Source organism: Babylonia areolata, chromosome 19, assembly GCF_041734735.1.
Source record: "Babylonia areolata isolate BAREFJ2019XMU chromosome 19, ASM4173473v1, whole genome shotgun sequence".
NCBI classification, from domain to species: Eukaryota; Metazoa; Mollusca; class Gastropoda; order Neogastropoda; family Buccinidae; genus Babylonia; species Babylonia areolata.
Window position 1 is genome coordinate 63449859 of NC_134894.1, and position 15892 is coordinate 63465750.

The 15892-nt window shown below is 39.7% G+C and overlaps 1 protein-coding gene across 19 annotated transcripts in view; it reads right to left on the reverse strand.

Annotated features, from left to right (window-relative positions):
- Positions 1 to 11024, reverse strand: part of LOC143293929 (polypeptide N-acetylgalactosaminyltransferase 1-like) — a 51531-nt gene extending 40507 nt beyond the window's left edge. For 16 of the 19 annotated variants that reach the window (XR_013056853.1, XR_013056842.1, XR_013056839.1 and 13 more), the window contains exons 1-3: positions 10919 to 11024; positions 3327 to 3469; positions 495 to 922 (exon numbers count right to left, since the gene is read on the reverse strand). Coding sequence is in view for 2 of the 19 variants with exons in the window: in XM_076605316.1 (XP_076461431.1) it covers positions 495 to 714 (220 nt within the window). In the remaining 17 variants the exon portion in view is untranslated. Of the gene's footprint in view, positions 1 to 494; positions 923 to 3326; positions 3470 to 6206; positions 6391 to 10918 lie in introns of those variants that run through there. The other 3 variants (XR_013056843.1, XR_013056845.1, XR_013056846.1) reach the window with 3 other exon arrangements.
- Between the last annotated feature and the right edge of the window lie 4868 nt (positions 11025 to 15892).

Here is a 15892-nt window from a genome sequence, read left to right on the forward strand (position 1 = left end):
GCCTGCTGGTTGCTACCATTTTTCTTCAAGGAAAGAATTTTGTTTTGATTCAATATTTGCTTTCACCACTGGCCATATTCATTAATTTACTGCAATGCAATGAAAATCTGCAGACACATTCACCCATGTCATACGAACCTCATGGTCAATGATATCAAAGTGTCAAAGCCTCTCTCTTTCTCTCTCTCTCCCTCCCTCTCTCTCTCCCTCTCTTTCTCTCTCTCCTTTCCTTTCCTGTATAAGGCAGTTCTGTGGTTAAAAAAAACAAAAACTTGAACGTTGATAAACCACATGCAGCAGATCTCAAAACCATGCCATAATGTGATCGGCCAGCCTGGCTTGCTATTTTCAACCAGTCCACCTGGCTAGCTATATGCATCCTGTTCTGGCCACATCAGAAAGGTCTTAGCTGGCTACAGCACAACTCAAAACAAATAAATATATACAAATAGAAATAATTCAAAAAGCGATTCCAGTAAGAAACAAATACTCACTTTTAGGAATAATTTTCTCCAGGAACCCTTTGCTCTCTGGTGGCTTGGGCGGCTGGTTGCCGGCGATGGCGCCCTCTCCAGCGTTGGCCCCCTGGCATCCAGCGTTGCCGGTGGTGCAGTCAGTGAAGTACATGAGCACAAAGACGTCCACCATCACCCACACCATCGACGTCAACATGATCACCTTGCAGTACTGCATCCGCATCCGCCGCGACGACATGGCTGTGTGTTGGTGTGTGTGTCACTGGGTGTGTGTCACTATGTGTGTGTGTGTGTGTGTGTGTGTGTGTGTGTGTGTGTGTGACTGTGTGAGTAGTCAATCACCTGGCTCTGGCTCTGTGTTCAGTCACAAGGCCTCTCTGAGGCTTCATCCACTCCTGTCTCTTTCCTCCTGACTTTCCACTGCCACTGGTCACTGCAGGCGATTGCTGTAACAGCACAATGTTTTTGGGGTTCTTTTTTTGTCATCACACTGTGCTTTCCAGTTTCCAGTTACTGCTCAAAGACTTTTATGCACATGAGGCCTATAGTTTTCCTGCATATGCACACCATGGTCCTTGGTTCAGGAAATCTCTTCTGTAGTTTATCACTATCAGACACTGTTCTATGTTACATCTTTTGAATCTTCTCTTTAAAAGCATATTTCTTCAAACAATATTTCTAACCACAGATCTTCAACCCCCAACCCCCATCCCAAACTATCCTTGCTCAGGTGTGTGTGTGTGTGTGTGTGTGTGTGTGTGTGTGTGTGTATGTGTGTGTGAAGAAAATAGTGGCTGGGCATACAGAAGAAATAGCACTGGCCCCGGCACTGAACATAAAAACATATAATGCATTTGTGCCACCCCATTACTGAGTGACTGTTTGTTTAGAACTGTCAATATCTTTGGAACTGAAAGGTGGGGGTGTTGCTTTAAGTTTAATCCCCTGAAGCTGAACAAACTATAAATTATTAATAATTAAGTGTTGACATTCTCTTCTCCTCTTTCTGAACCAGTCTGTGTATGGGACTTGAATTACACCCTGCTGAGTTTTCCCAACCCCTTCTCAAATTTCTGTCTCTCTCCGTCTCTCTTGTGTTTGTTGATCATGTAAAATGTATAGGTTAGGAAAGAAAGCTTTAGTGTGTACCAGTGTGTGTTTGTGTGCATGTGTGTGATCCATTCACACACACACACACACACACACACAACACACACACACACATTCTTCAAAGTCGATGAAAGCAAGTGGAGGTAACAATCAAACAACCCTTCCATTATCAAAACACACACACACACACACACACACACACACAAACACACACACACACACACACACACACACACACACACACACACACACACACACACACACACACACACACACACACACACACACACACACACACACACACACACACACACACACACACACACACACACACACACACACACACACACACACAACACACACACACACACACACACACACATTCTTCACAGTCGAAGGAGGTAACAATCAACCAACTCTTCTGTTATCAAAATAATTTTTTGGAGGATGTACAAAGAGAAAAGACTATCAATAAACAATAACAAGGGGAAAAGAGACAGAAGGGGCCATCCGAATTCTCCTGAGGGAGAGAGCTGACTATTGTATGCCTGATAGGACTGCAGTTTTGCCCCTTGTGGACTCCTCAGACATGTCAGCATTGGCAGCAAACTATAATCCCCTGTGACAAGTGATCCAAAGACACCAATGCTAGTTCAATAGTGTTCTGAGTCATAGTGGAGAAACATCACAATCCTATCTTCCTTAGTGAAAGTTAACTTCATCAATTTTCCCAGCACTTACAGTACAACAATTGTGGAAAAGAACAAAATGACCTTCCAACAATATATATGATAGTCAGTCATGTCCGACAATGACCATCAGAACAGCAGAGGAGGCAACTGCTGTTCCGACTATTTGGGCTACAATTTGATTATAGTGGAGAGTGTCTTGCTCAAGTTACATCCCCACTCCCTCGGCCAAGAGGGTTTTAGGACAGTTGGCGTTGGGATGGTTCCCAAAGGCCAACAATACAGACCTCTAAAAGACAGGAATGAGGGAAGTAACTCCAGACACCAGCAGGGAGAAGTCATGACAAACTTATTCCTTTAACACCCACACTCTGTAGGACACCCTTCACATGTGCATGATAACCATGAACTGACATGCTTTTAATAAGTCAAATAACGTCTGTAGCATACATTATGTTGAAACCCATCACAAATGTCTCCTGGAACTTCCTCTTTCCTCACCACTCAAAGATCAAAGCACATTATGCGCATTTCAATTATTACAACTACCGAATGAATTCAATGAGCAGGTGTGTGCTCATTTTCCGCAAATGTCTTGAGATCAAATGACAGCCAAAATATCAACATCATAAAAGAAATATACGCTTAAAGATAATCGAAAAACAACAAAACGCTTTCAGGAACAACTGTGCGAAAATGCTTTTATCCTGACACTGTCCACACACATCAAATTTTACAGTTCCAAACAAACCTCCTTTAAATACACTCACAAAGCAACAAATACCTGTAACTTAAAACTAATACAGGGCAAGAAGCCAATGAGAACAGAAAATGAAAAGTACCCTATCAAATAAAATCAAAAGCACTTTATTAATCCACATGGAAATTAACTTGCGTAAGCATAGGCTCACTGTAAACACCAACATGTAATGGTCATGCACACCATATAAGACATTTAAACTAGTCAAATAAGAACTCCCAGCAGCTGACGATAGACTGAGACAAACCACACACACACAGCACCATCAAAAGGCTATTTGTTGTCACTCACATGCTGATGATATTCCGAAGGACGGGGGTGGGGAGTACAGACTGCTGTCTGCTGCAACAGCAGGGAAGGTGTCTGTTGAAAGGGGGTAGGAGGTTCGGGTCTACTTCCCTTCAGCTGACATAACCTGCCTCACCAAGCGCTGCCTGCACACACCATGTATACACTGTGTCACCAACACACCACCATGTATACACTGTGTCACCAACACACCACCATGTATACACTGTGTCACCAACACACCACCATGTATACACTGTGTCACCAACAGACCACCATGTACACAATGTGTCACCAACACACCACCATGTATACACTGTGTCACCAACACACCACCATGTACACACTGTGTCACCAACACACCACCATGTATACACTGTGTCACCAACACACCACCATGTACACACTGTGTCACCAACACACCACCATGTATACACTGTGTCACCAACACACCACCATGTACACAATGTACACAATGTGTCACAACACACCACCATGTAATGGTGAATACACTGTGTCACCAACAGATCACCATGTATACACTGTGTCACCAACAGATCACCATGTATACACTGTGTCACCAACACACCACCATGTATACACTGTGTCACCAACACACCACCATGTATACACTGTGTCACCAACACACCACCATGTACACACTGTGTCACCAACACACCACCATGTATACACTGTGTCACCTACACACCACCATGTATACACTGTGTCACAACACACCACCATGTAATGGTGAATACACTGTGTCACCAACAGATCACCATGTATACACTGTGTCACCTACACACCACCATGTATACACTGTGTCACCAACAGATCACCATGTATACACTGTGTCACCTACACACCACCATGTATACACTGTGTCACCAACACACCACCATGTATACACTGTGTCACAACACACCACCATGTAATGGTGAATACACTGTGTCACCAACAGATCACCATGTACACACTGTGTCACCAACACACCACCATGTATACACTGTGTCACCTACACACCACCATGTATACACTGTGTCACCAACAGATCACCATGTACACACTGTGTCACCAACACACCACCATGTACACACTGTTGTCACCAACAGACCACCATGTACACAATGTGTCACCAACACACAACCATGTACTCACTGCATCATAACACACCACCATGTATACACTAGTCACCAACACACCACCATGTATGTATTGTGTCACCAACACACCACAATGTACACACTGTGTCATAACACACCACCATGTACACACACTGCATCATAACACACCACTATGTACACATTGCTTCTTAACACACCACTATGTATACACTGTGTCATAACACACCACTATATACACATTGCTTCTTAACACACCACCATGTATACATTGCTTCTTAACACACCACCATCTACACACTGCGTCATAACACACCACTATGTACACACTGATCTTAACACATCACCATATACATACTGTGTCACTAACACACCACAGTGCACACATTGTGTCACCAACACACCACCATTTACACACTGCATCATAACACACCAGTATGTTGTTTCAGTTTGTTTCTTAAGGAGGTGCCACTGCATTTGGACAAATCCATACACGCTACACATCTACTGGACAGACGCCTGACAGCAACATAATCCAACGCGCTTGTCAGGCCTTGAGTGCATGCATATATTTGTGCACCTATCAGAGTGGATTTCCTTTTACATGATTCGGCCAGACACTTTTGTTGCCATGGGTTCTTTTTCAGTGTGCCAAGTGTATGCTGCACACAGGACCTTGTTTTGCAGTCTCATCTGAACGACTTGACGATCAGTTTGATTTTCCAGTCGAACATGGGAATAAAGGGCAAGAGCAGGATTCAAACCCAGACCCCGACAAACACTGTGTTGGCAGATAAGCCACCTGGCTCCTCCACCATGTACACAGTTATTCACCAACACCTCGCCCTCTCTCACAGAACAGCAGCCTCACTGAGGGACAGAGCCTGTCACTATTTTTTCTTCTGTGCTTTTTTGTGTTCAACGACCCACCCAAGCCTTTGAATGACACCTTTTTAATTTTATCATGATTAAAGTAAAAATACCCATTTGCAGCTGATAATAAACTAGATTTTTTTTTTTTATATATCATGACCGAAGTAAGTATAGCTATGTATAGCTCATAATTAAGAACCACTGGTGAAAAGACATATAAACGCACAAAGCGAACCAAAAATTTGGTGGTACAGAGCACTGTGTTGATGTTTTCTCTCTGGGAAGAGCAGCCCAGTTAAACTGAACACAGCAAGAATACAAAATAAAATTATTTGAAACTTGTCTAAAAAAAATAAAAATATAAATAAATAAATAAATAAAAATTAGAAATAAAAATTGTGTGTGTGTGTGTCATTTCCCACCATATCGTTTATTTTTCCCTGTCTGATTAAAGGAGGCAACAACAACAAAAAAAACAGGGGGTCTTGAGAACAGAACTTTTCAAATTCTGTATTCATGCATATACAGCAAAGAAATGCATGCACATGTATCACACAAAAAGGAATGCTTTAATAAACACTAAAATCATAGTTGCTTTGCCCTCACCAATACAATAAAGTGAAAACGTAAGTTTGATCAAAAATATTTCATGCTCTCTCTTATTGCTCTTATTAAAATTATTAGTATCATTACTACTAATAATAGTCATTAATATCATTACTGATGTTACCATTTCGTTGGCTGGACTAGAAGCAACATATCTGATATTTACTGATGACAGATATCCTTTTTTTTACCTGTTGCACGACACATCGTTCCATAACTCTCAGCAAAAACTTAACCATTCACCACACCCTAACACTATTTGACTTCCTTGATTTCTATTTACCTGGAGAAGTTAGACTGCACAGAGACAATATTACTCTGCTCGGCAAGACCAGACCACAAATCAAGTAGAATCCACTCAGAATGAAAACACAAGGCAGAAACAATGTGATCTACAACCAGTGAACCTCATGCTGTCATCCACACAGTAAAACTGACAAACGTAAAATATGAGAATCAATGTCACTGCGCAAACAGGGACAGAGAACTGAGAGAAACAGGATGCGAAGAAATTTTTTTTTTAAGAAAAGTCGGTTGAACAAGCACAGCAGGCATGTGTGTTGTGCAGGGGAGAGGGGAACGAGGGGTCAGGGAAAGAAGAAAAATTAGCAAGGTTGAGACCAGTGAAAATACAATGAATCAGAATGAAACACAGAGTCAAACTGATTAGTTTTAGCTTCATGGAAGTGAGATGAGAAAGCTGGGATAATGAGTAGCATGTGTCTCCACTGGTTGACAGGTGATGTACACATGGTGTACACTATGCATGTGAGTGTGCAGAGGTACAATGACTACATCCTGTGTGCTGAGCCATTGATTTTTAGCCCATTCATGTAAGTGGCATGTGGGTGGGTGTCCAAATGTGAATGTGAGTGTATACAGTGTGTGTGTATAGTATTTCATGTTTGCATGTCACAAATACACATGCCTGTGTGTGTGTGTGTGTGTGTGTGTGTGTGTGTGTGTGTGTGTGTGTGTGTGTGTATGTGTGTGAAAGAGAGAGAGAGAGAGAGAGAGAGCCAGCCTACAGTGCATATATCTGTGTCATGGGTTAGGGGTGCTCACGAATGCGTGATCTTTATGAAATGAGTGTCAAACAGCTGCCATGATAATTTTTCACAAATGTACAAGGCAAAATCAATAACTGGGTGTGGTTTGCCTTTAGGCCACCATGGTGATGCAAATGTTACAAGGCTCTACAGGATGACATGTTAACAAAGCAAGGAACATGTGAGATTTGCTTCATCATCTTGCCACTCAACAAACATGGTTATGTTACTCTTTTCCGCTCTTCATTGTGGATCAGTGGAGATCTACATTTCAATCTGGCATCCTGGAAACCACTTTAACAACAGACCTCAATCAGAGCAGCCTCAATTATAACTGAACAAAGCTCTAGAAATAGTTCTGTTAACTTCAAGTCGAGTGCACAGTGATACAGCCTTTAATTTACTGGGAATAAAGTATGATTCACCATGTAACTGTAAATAAAGGTCAAATTGTCATGTCATGCAAAATGAATCATACATAGGTTCTGAGTAGATAAGACAGCAATGGTAATTATTTGGCTATTATTTACGAGCATTTCCTTTTATGCTGGTCACTATTTTCTGATCAGAAATGCAATTATACTGAACATTACCTTTAATCATAAGCCTTGGAGTTGGATGCTCAAAAACAAACAGTGTTGTGAATAGTGGGTAGGCTGGAATGTCTAGTACTTGTAAGAACATGACTGGGTCAAATAACGGATTTCATATTTAAAAAAAAAAAAAAAAAAGTTCCTCCAAACACACACAAAAAAGTTGTTATTTCTTACATTTGCATGAGATCTGTCAGCTTCAAACATAGTTACCGCTTGTTTGTTATGTCCTCTTGCATGTTGGGCAGCAATGAAGAACCGCCACTCTTGTAAATCAGGATGAGGGTGTTAATATTCAGCATATTCAACATCCAAATAAGGAGATGGAATGTGTGACAGAATGAGCAAATGTTCTTTTAAAGCTTCATTATACTGCGAAAGATAACCAGGGTTCATTTCCAAGACAAGCCAGGTGCCACGAGAGGAATATCTGAAAAATGACCCAAAAAAGTGCAGACAGGGGTCACTCGATGAACCATTTGTGGTGTGGGTCAGTCTTAAGTTTTGTATTAAAATGTAATGTCTACCAGATAAAATGGGAGATTCTGCATCATGTGCAACCAGTTAATAGATCATTAGATGAGTGGGAGCTTCTGACACAAGAAGTGTCTGCTGCAAAGAGAGCTCTTTCTGTTCACCATTTCTTGGCCCTAAAACCAAGACAATTATGTCCACAAGGTATACCTGCCTATGTTTGTATAGCAATGCAGACTGGATTAGAATGTGCAGCATTAGAGTGACCATATGAAGACAATCTGGAACCTAATGAATTATGAATTATGATAACACAGTCCCTGGGACCTTTACAATATCGAACTTCTGTCCAGCAGAAAATTCTGCAGGTGCATGATTTTGTAGGCAACAAAATTCAGTGCACACAAATCAAGCATGTGTACCGTCAAGATTTTTTGCAAAAGAATATTTCAACATAAATGAAAAAGCAAAACCTTAGCTTTTGTGAATGCGCGACTGTGCATGCCCAATGCAAACTGGAACGATCAAGAGGGGTACTAAACTGGGTTCATAATGTCTGGCCTCACTTTTCTTTGTTTTTACCCCACTCCATCTACTCAACTCAGATGATCTTTAGAGGGTTTCACACATATGTGTGCACAAACATACACCACAAGCATACACATATATATAGTGAAATACACAAAGAAAGAAAACATAAATACTGTGAATCTCACACACACACACACATACACACACACATGCACAAATGATACATGCATCCGCATACACCCATGTTACTGTGCACTTCCAAACACATCAGCGGTGATCTGTACAGTATGTTTATAATCAAGTTCTAAGTAACAATGACCCATAGAACCTGGAACTGACTGAAGAAATTTAGACAGATGGGTCACCTGACCTATGACATTGTGCTTCATGATGAAAATTCTTTATGATAACTGGAAATTTTCAGGGAAAATGCAAAAAGTAAATAAAAACATGATAGAGAAGACATCTATAATGTCAGATACTTTTATAAAGAGTAAACTCTAATGTTTTCAAATTCTTTGAGATGTCGACAATAGATTTTTTTCTAGCAGGTGGATGTTTGATTTCATGAATTTCAATCGCTGATAAGATTACTGATTTGCAGTAATTACATTCTCCATATTTCATGACTATACTCTTAATAAATAAAACTCCATTTGAGAATGTCATTTCTAAAATGCTGTATAATAACTGTTCTATAACAGACACTGAGACAGGGCTTGTTACTAAATATAACACTAACAGACAGGGTTTGTTACAAATATGGTTCAAAATTGCTCTTAGAAAAATTAGAAAAGGAAGTAAACGGGCAATGTGTAGAAAATTATCTTATTTGCATGACATGGGGAAATGTCTCTGTGTGTGTGTGTGTGTGTGTGTGTGTGTGTGTGTGTGTGCGTGTGCATGCATGCATGTATCCGTGTGTTGACATAGAAGACCATGGTCAGACTGGTCTTAGGGTACGCATCCACTGTCTGAGATCTGACAAGTCAAAAAGACATCATGGCGCTTGAGAAAGAGCAATGCAGGCCAGCCCAGTATGTCTTCAACAACTGCAGTGATCAGACAGCAGGCTGTATGACCAGCATGCTCAATACATACATTGCAGTCAAAGTTTCTTGCCAAATGAAGACTAGTAACAAAACCACCTCACCATGCTTTACAAGATCAATAGCAGTGTAGTCAACATTGAAAAGTCCCTATTTTTCACCAAAGGGGACAGAGGACAAGGGGAGCCCAAAGACAGTTCCAGTAATGCACCACCCACCCAGCCCTCTGCAACAGTTTCTTTTCTTCATCCAAACCCTGCACCAGTGGAACCAGCCATCCAGATTCTGGATACTCTTCCGCTAGAGCTCTTGGGTCAGGGTATGGCCCAGCTAACAATCCCTAACCTGCACACAATTTTAACCTTTTAGACACAAGTTATTTCTGAGCTACAGGCCACCCACTTTTCATGCCTATTTATCTCAACAGACTTCACCATTCAACTATATATGTTCCTCAGGAACCCAGTCCATGCCAAAGAAGAAGAAGGTCTGTGGTCAGTGGTTTACTACCATACAAGACACTGACACAGTGACAGCCAAAATATCTTTACATAAAATCATCCATACACTTTTCACTCCTTTTCTCTATCAGTGTAACCTGAGTTTTGCCCTTCTAGTTCTATGCTTTTTTTCTTCTTTTTTTTCCAATGAAAAAAATATTTCAGCACCTGCTAAATAATCACTCTGGTGGGTATTGTCTGGAGCTCTAAAACATCAGTACTAGTTCAGTAACTGTGGTCTTTCTTTTGTTTATTTCACTTCGTTTATTTCTGTTCCAAAGACAAAACGGTGTACTCATGAAAATTGATAGGTCTATGCATGATTGTCTGAGATACTTCTCACTGTAATTCACACTGTTTACCAACAGACACCCCCAATTTTTCTTCTCCCTCTATCTATTCCTGTTGGACAGCCAACTTCAAAGACTGTTGAACTTGGAATGTTCTGTTGAGAGTCTACTAGGAAATCCAACACAGTCACGCAAACATCTACTTCCATATACAGACTTGCGCTCTAACACATCAGCTACGTGTGTGTCTGAGGTGCACAATGCGTTATAAATTATCTTCCTCTGATGTTTGAATCAGATGATGTTTCCAAAATAAAACCACAGCATTTAGAAAGTAACCAAAGCAACGACCGCTCACTGAACGCACATGATCATAAATGTGGGATGAGTCGGCCACTGTCCAAAATAATTCGGTAACATCCATTTCACAAACAAAACCAATGCTCAACGAAGTGATATGATTGAAAAACAATGTTAAATGACATGACAAAGACCACGCCTAAACGTACCTTCAAACAAGAAGTTATTGATGATCCAGTGGCCTTCGGAGATTTCTCATGCCAAGCCGTTCGTTTCCTTTCTCTCTCCACGTCTGCCCGGAACAGACAGTAAGACGCTTATAGCATTAATAAATCATAAATCTTAGTAATGACAATATATACCTGCTAAACAACCCAAAGTGTAAGTAAATTTCACATACACGATTTTTTTAATTGAAGAAAAGGGCAAGGTTTTTGTGAGTATGAAATTTAAAGTGAACTGATTATTGTTTTACAATGACACAATATATTACATTTTGGGCAACAGTGAACAAATGGATACGAATGATGAAGAGTAGACCATTCAGGCACTGCAGACAAATTATGTTTTTAACGTTAAACGCTCATAATCTATGGATTTGATGTCTTTTCTCTATGTGTAAGATTTTTATGAGTTCACACGACTAAAACTTAAAATAATTATGTCAAAATCGCATCGTCCCACCTTTCAGCGCGTCTTTGAGCATAACTGCACCCAAATAATAAATATTCTGCCATTAACACTTCCAGTACCACCACCTTTTTACATAATGTAATCGATAGTCATTACGGTACAGTACAGTACATTTTATTACAGTACAGCACATTGTATTGCATTCTATTCTATCATTGTGATATATATTACATTATATTAAATTCTATTATTATGTTATATATTATAATGTTTTATGTTATCATGTCATATGACATATATTTCATCATATCATTTATTTATTTATTCATTTATTATCTATTCATTAGATTAGAATCTGATAGTTAGCATTCATAAAAGAAGCCTATAAGGATTACTCAGTCATACCCATTGTGCTTTAATGATGTAGGTTCCAAGTTTTCACTTTTGTGCTCTCTTGACATTCGATCAGTGAATGGCCCAAGAGAAATAGTGCAACAGACTGATGAAATATTTTCTGGTTCTCATCGGGAACCAATTTTCATTCAGTTTTCTCTGTGTGTGTGTGTGTGTGTGTGTGTGTGTGTGTGTAAATGCCTGGGAGGATAGAGGTTCGAATCCCATTGAAAGAAAACATCACTGCAGGATTTTCTGGCCCTTTGCCAGAGTTTAGTTCGCTGTGGAGTCCAACAGACAGACTGACTACACAGTCAAGCACCATCTACTTTATGGACGATTCTTTGGGAGCACATGTTGCTCACATTTCCTGACCAGTACTGCAGTTGCCCACTTGTCTTTCTCAGGCCTGATTTATACTGGGACATGTTATGAAAGGAAGCCCAAAATACAGCTTTCTCACCACAGACCTTGACCTAAATGGACTTCCATCACAACAGCAGCAGCAACATTTCTGTGGCCTTTCATGCCCTGGTCTCATGGTGACCGAATGATCAAATGTGCACACACATGCATGTGTCATGCGTGCATGTGTGTGTAACAGAGAGAGTGTGTGTGTTTGCAAGAGGCAGACATAGTGTGTGTGTGAGGCATGTGCACATTATCAAAGATCATTTTTCTTCTCCTGTATCTTCTAAATCATCAGGATCCATCAACAGTTCTTTATAATTATATTATTTTGGTCTGTGGGATCACACAGGCCTTATTAGTGTATCTGAGAATATGTTCTGATGAAAAAGGCCTATTGCAAAAAAATCAATAACCATGTTTCTGAGTTCTCTCAGTGTCATCAAGCCCATGAGCTGTGCATGCAACCCTTCCTTTCTGCATATGTTACATCAGAACAGGCACTACTGAACACCACCAAAGTTACTTGGCAGAAATGACTGCAGTCTCTTTTGGTGCGTTTCCTCCAGGCACCAAACATTGATAGCTCTTTGAGGACTGCTGGTGCCACACTGGTAGACAAACCTGGCTGTGACTGTGTCTTGGTGACTCAGTGTTTGTAGAATGGTGCAGTATGTAGGGTGTGAAGAAAAAGTAAGGCAAAGCCTTTGAGTCTCACTTGTGCTTCGCACTTTATCCAGTAAAAGAATCATGAGGAGAACAAAAAAGAGATTTAAAAATCGTTGAAAAGTGCTCTGTATCAAATATGTTTGAAATAAGCTTGGGAGAATTTTTTTTTAAAGGCATGTGAGCGGGATTGAACCGTACATGTTCAGTTCCAAAGCAAGCAGACTAACCCCCACTGCTGCAGTGCATCTGACGTCATTTGATTAAATTTAATACTTAAAAGCAATGTTGACGTTTTCTTCTTCATGCGATAAATAGATGTGATTGTAGTGGACGTAATGACGCCGTTTAAATCATGTTTTTTGTGCGTTTTCTTATATCTCGATTCTTCTTTTTTTTCAGCGGTATACACTGCAACACAAGGTAGATCTCTAGATTTGCACAGACCAGTCAACAACAGGCTGAAAGAAACAATCGATTTGGTTTATCTTTTATGTTCATTCCAGTTAATTCAGTGTCCACAGAACATTTATATGCAGTGAACATGTTGATGGTGAAGTTAGTATCACTGTATGTGTTCTGTCCAGCATGTGTGGGTGTATGTGTGAATGTGTGTCTTCATATTTTACATTTATTCGCTTATTTATCACCATTGTTGTCTTATTTATTTATTTATGTTTTATTATTATCATTTTATTAGTATTACTAATATTATTACTACTACCTTTTTCTATATTATAATTATTTATTTATTTATTTATTTATGCAAGCAAGCTTATCTATTATTTATTCCCCCGTTTTTTTTTGTTTGTTTTTTTTTGTTTTTCAAGGCCTGACTAAGCGCGTTGGGTTACGCTGCTGGTCAGGCATCTGCTTGGCAGATGTGGTGTAGCGTATATGGTTTTGCCCGAACGCAGTGACGCCTCCTTGAGCTACTGAAACTGAAACTGTCCAGCATTTGTATTTCTTTCCTTATAATTGTGAACATGGAAAACACGGTCATGTCGTCTTCGAACAGAACCTACCTTCTAGTAGGCCTAACTCAGTGGGAAGATGTTTTCAGAATTTTCAGGTTTCAGAATGAATCTCAACGAAATAAACTGTTAATGATTCGGAAATACAGTTTAATTCTGGAGACTTACAACCTGTTATTAGAACAACTGTGAAGATTTTTAATTTTTTTAATTTTTTTGTTGTTGTTGTTGCTACATTTAAGTCAAATTTGGTATTGGCAGACAAAGTATTTCTAGAGAAAATGGCAATGTTAAAGTTTACCACAGACACACACACAGACAACCGAACACCGGGTTAAAACACACTCACTTTGTTTACACAAGTGAGTCAAAAAGCCTTTGTTTAGAATGGTGGACTATGGCCCAAGATGTGGTTGTAATGTATGAAAAAAAGTAGGAAGACTTCCCTAAAGTTAAAATGGTGGAATGTGGTCGTGTTGTGGTTGTTGTCACTGAAGAAAAAGTATGAAAACTTCCTTTCTTTTAAGAGTGCTGGAATACGGCCCACGCTGTGGTTGTTATGTTTAAAGGAAAAAATTAAAAGTTCCTTACTTAGAACAGTGTCCAAGTTCTGGTTGTAGTTTGTTTAGAAAAAGGAAAAAAAGTGTGGACATATACACTAGAATTCCCTGAATATTAGTGTTTATGGTGTGGCCTGCTTTGGTCATAGAATGCGAAGCACAAAGCAAAAGTAGGTAAAGTTCATTTTCCAGAATGGTGGATTATGGCCCAAAATGTGGTTGATTCTTGTTTAAAAAAAAAAAAAAAATTTAAGATTAAAAAAAAAAGGCCAGTGGCTGTGATGTGTTCATATTTCCTCGTGAATAGTGCAATAGTCACAAGTGCATTCTAAAATAATAAATACCACAAATAACAGAATAATGCTTTTTCCATCCAGCCTTCAAAAGTGTAAAAATGGAAATGCAAGAGGAGAAAGAGAGCAGCTGAATAAAATGGTTCTAAGAAATACACTTCCAAGACCTTTCCTATATGAGGTCTTGGGATAGAAGAAACCTCAGACAGGTGTGTGTGTGTGTGTGTGTGTGTGAATAGAATAGAATAGAATAGATTTTATTGTCATGAAACCGTAAGGTGTATAAGACACAAGTGCAATGGTAAATGAATGAACGAATGAAAAACACACAATTAATCAATCAGTTAATGCAGTAAATTGCAGCAGCATTCATAAACAAATTTTCCCAATCTTGTTTGTATATATTCATCATCTGTTAGCATCACCTGACTGGGAGTATGTCCTGTGTTATTCGAATTTTGAATATCCTTCAATATCCAAATTGTTGCCTTAAGGTTTTATATTTAATACAATGATCAAGAAGATAGATTTCGTCTTCCAGGATGTGTGTGTGTGTGTGTGTGTGTGTGTGTGTGTGTGTGTGTGTGTGTGTGCGCACATAGTGACTGAAGCCTGACTGACAGGAAAGGAACTACGAGTCCCTAAAGGTATCTCTCGGTCAGCTCTATTCAGGTAGCAGCCTGTCGTGCAAATAACTCAAGATTTGTGAAGCGCTTAGAGCTTGTCTATGACCAAGGACAGGTGAAGTATCCATATCAATCAGATACAGAAAATCTTTTTCACATGCCTTTCTAACCATCACAGTCAACTAAAAATGCTTTACAAAGACCTGAATGTATTCAGGAGATACGGATCCTGTGGAAAATCTTTGTACAGTATTATCTTGATGATTAACAGTTCATTTCTATGTGAATGGAGTGGTTAAGCAACCACATGTAAGTTGTATAACATAACTGCTTAAAGCTAATCCAGAAATGGCTTCAAAATCTTTGCCAGGGCATGCTGTGTAAATAACTGAATTACTGGTCCGGCAACCAGCCTTTATAAATAACTGAATTAGTGGTCAGGCAACCAGGTGTAAGTTGTATAACATAACTGCCTAAAGCTATCCAGAAATGGCTTCAAAATCTTCAGCCAGGGCATGCTGTGTAAATAACTGAATTGCCTCCCTTCCCAAAAAGGCTCGCCCTCTCCCTTCTGCAAATGTTACTCTCTCTCTCTCTCTGCCCTTTTGTATCATCAAATTCAACAGCAGT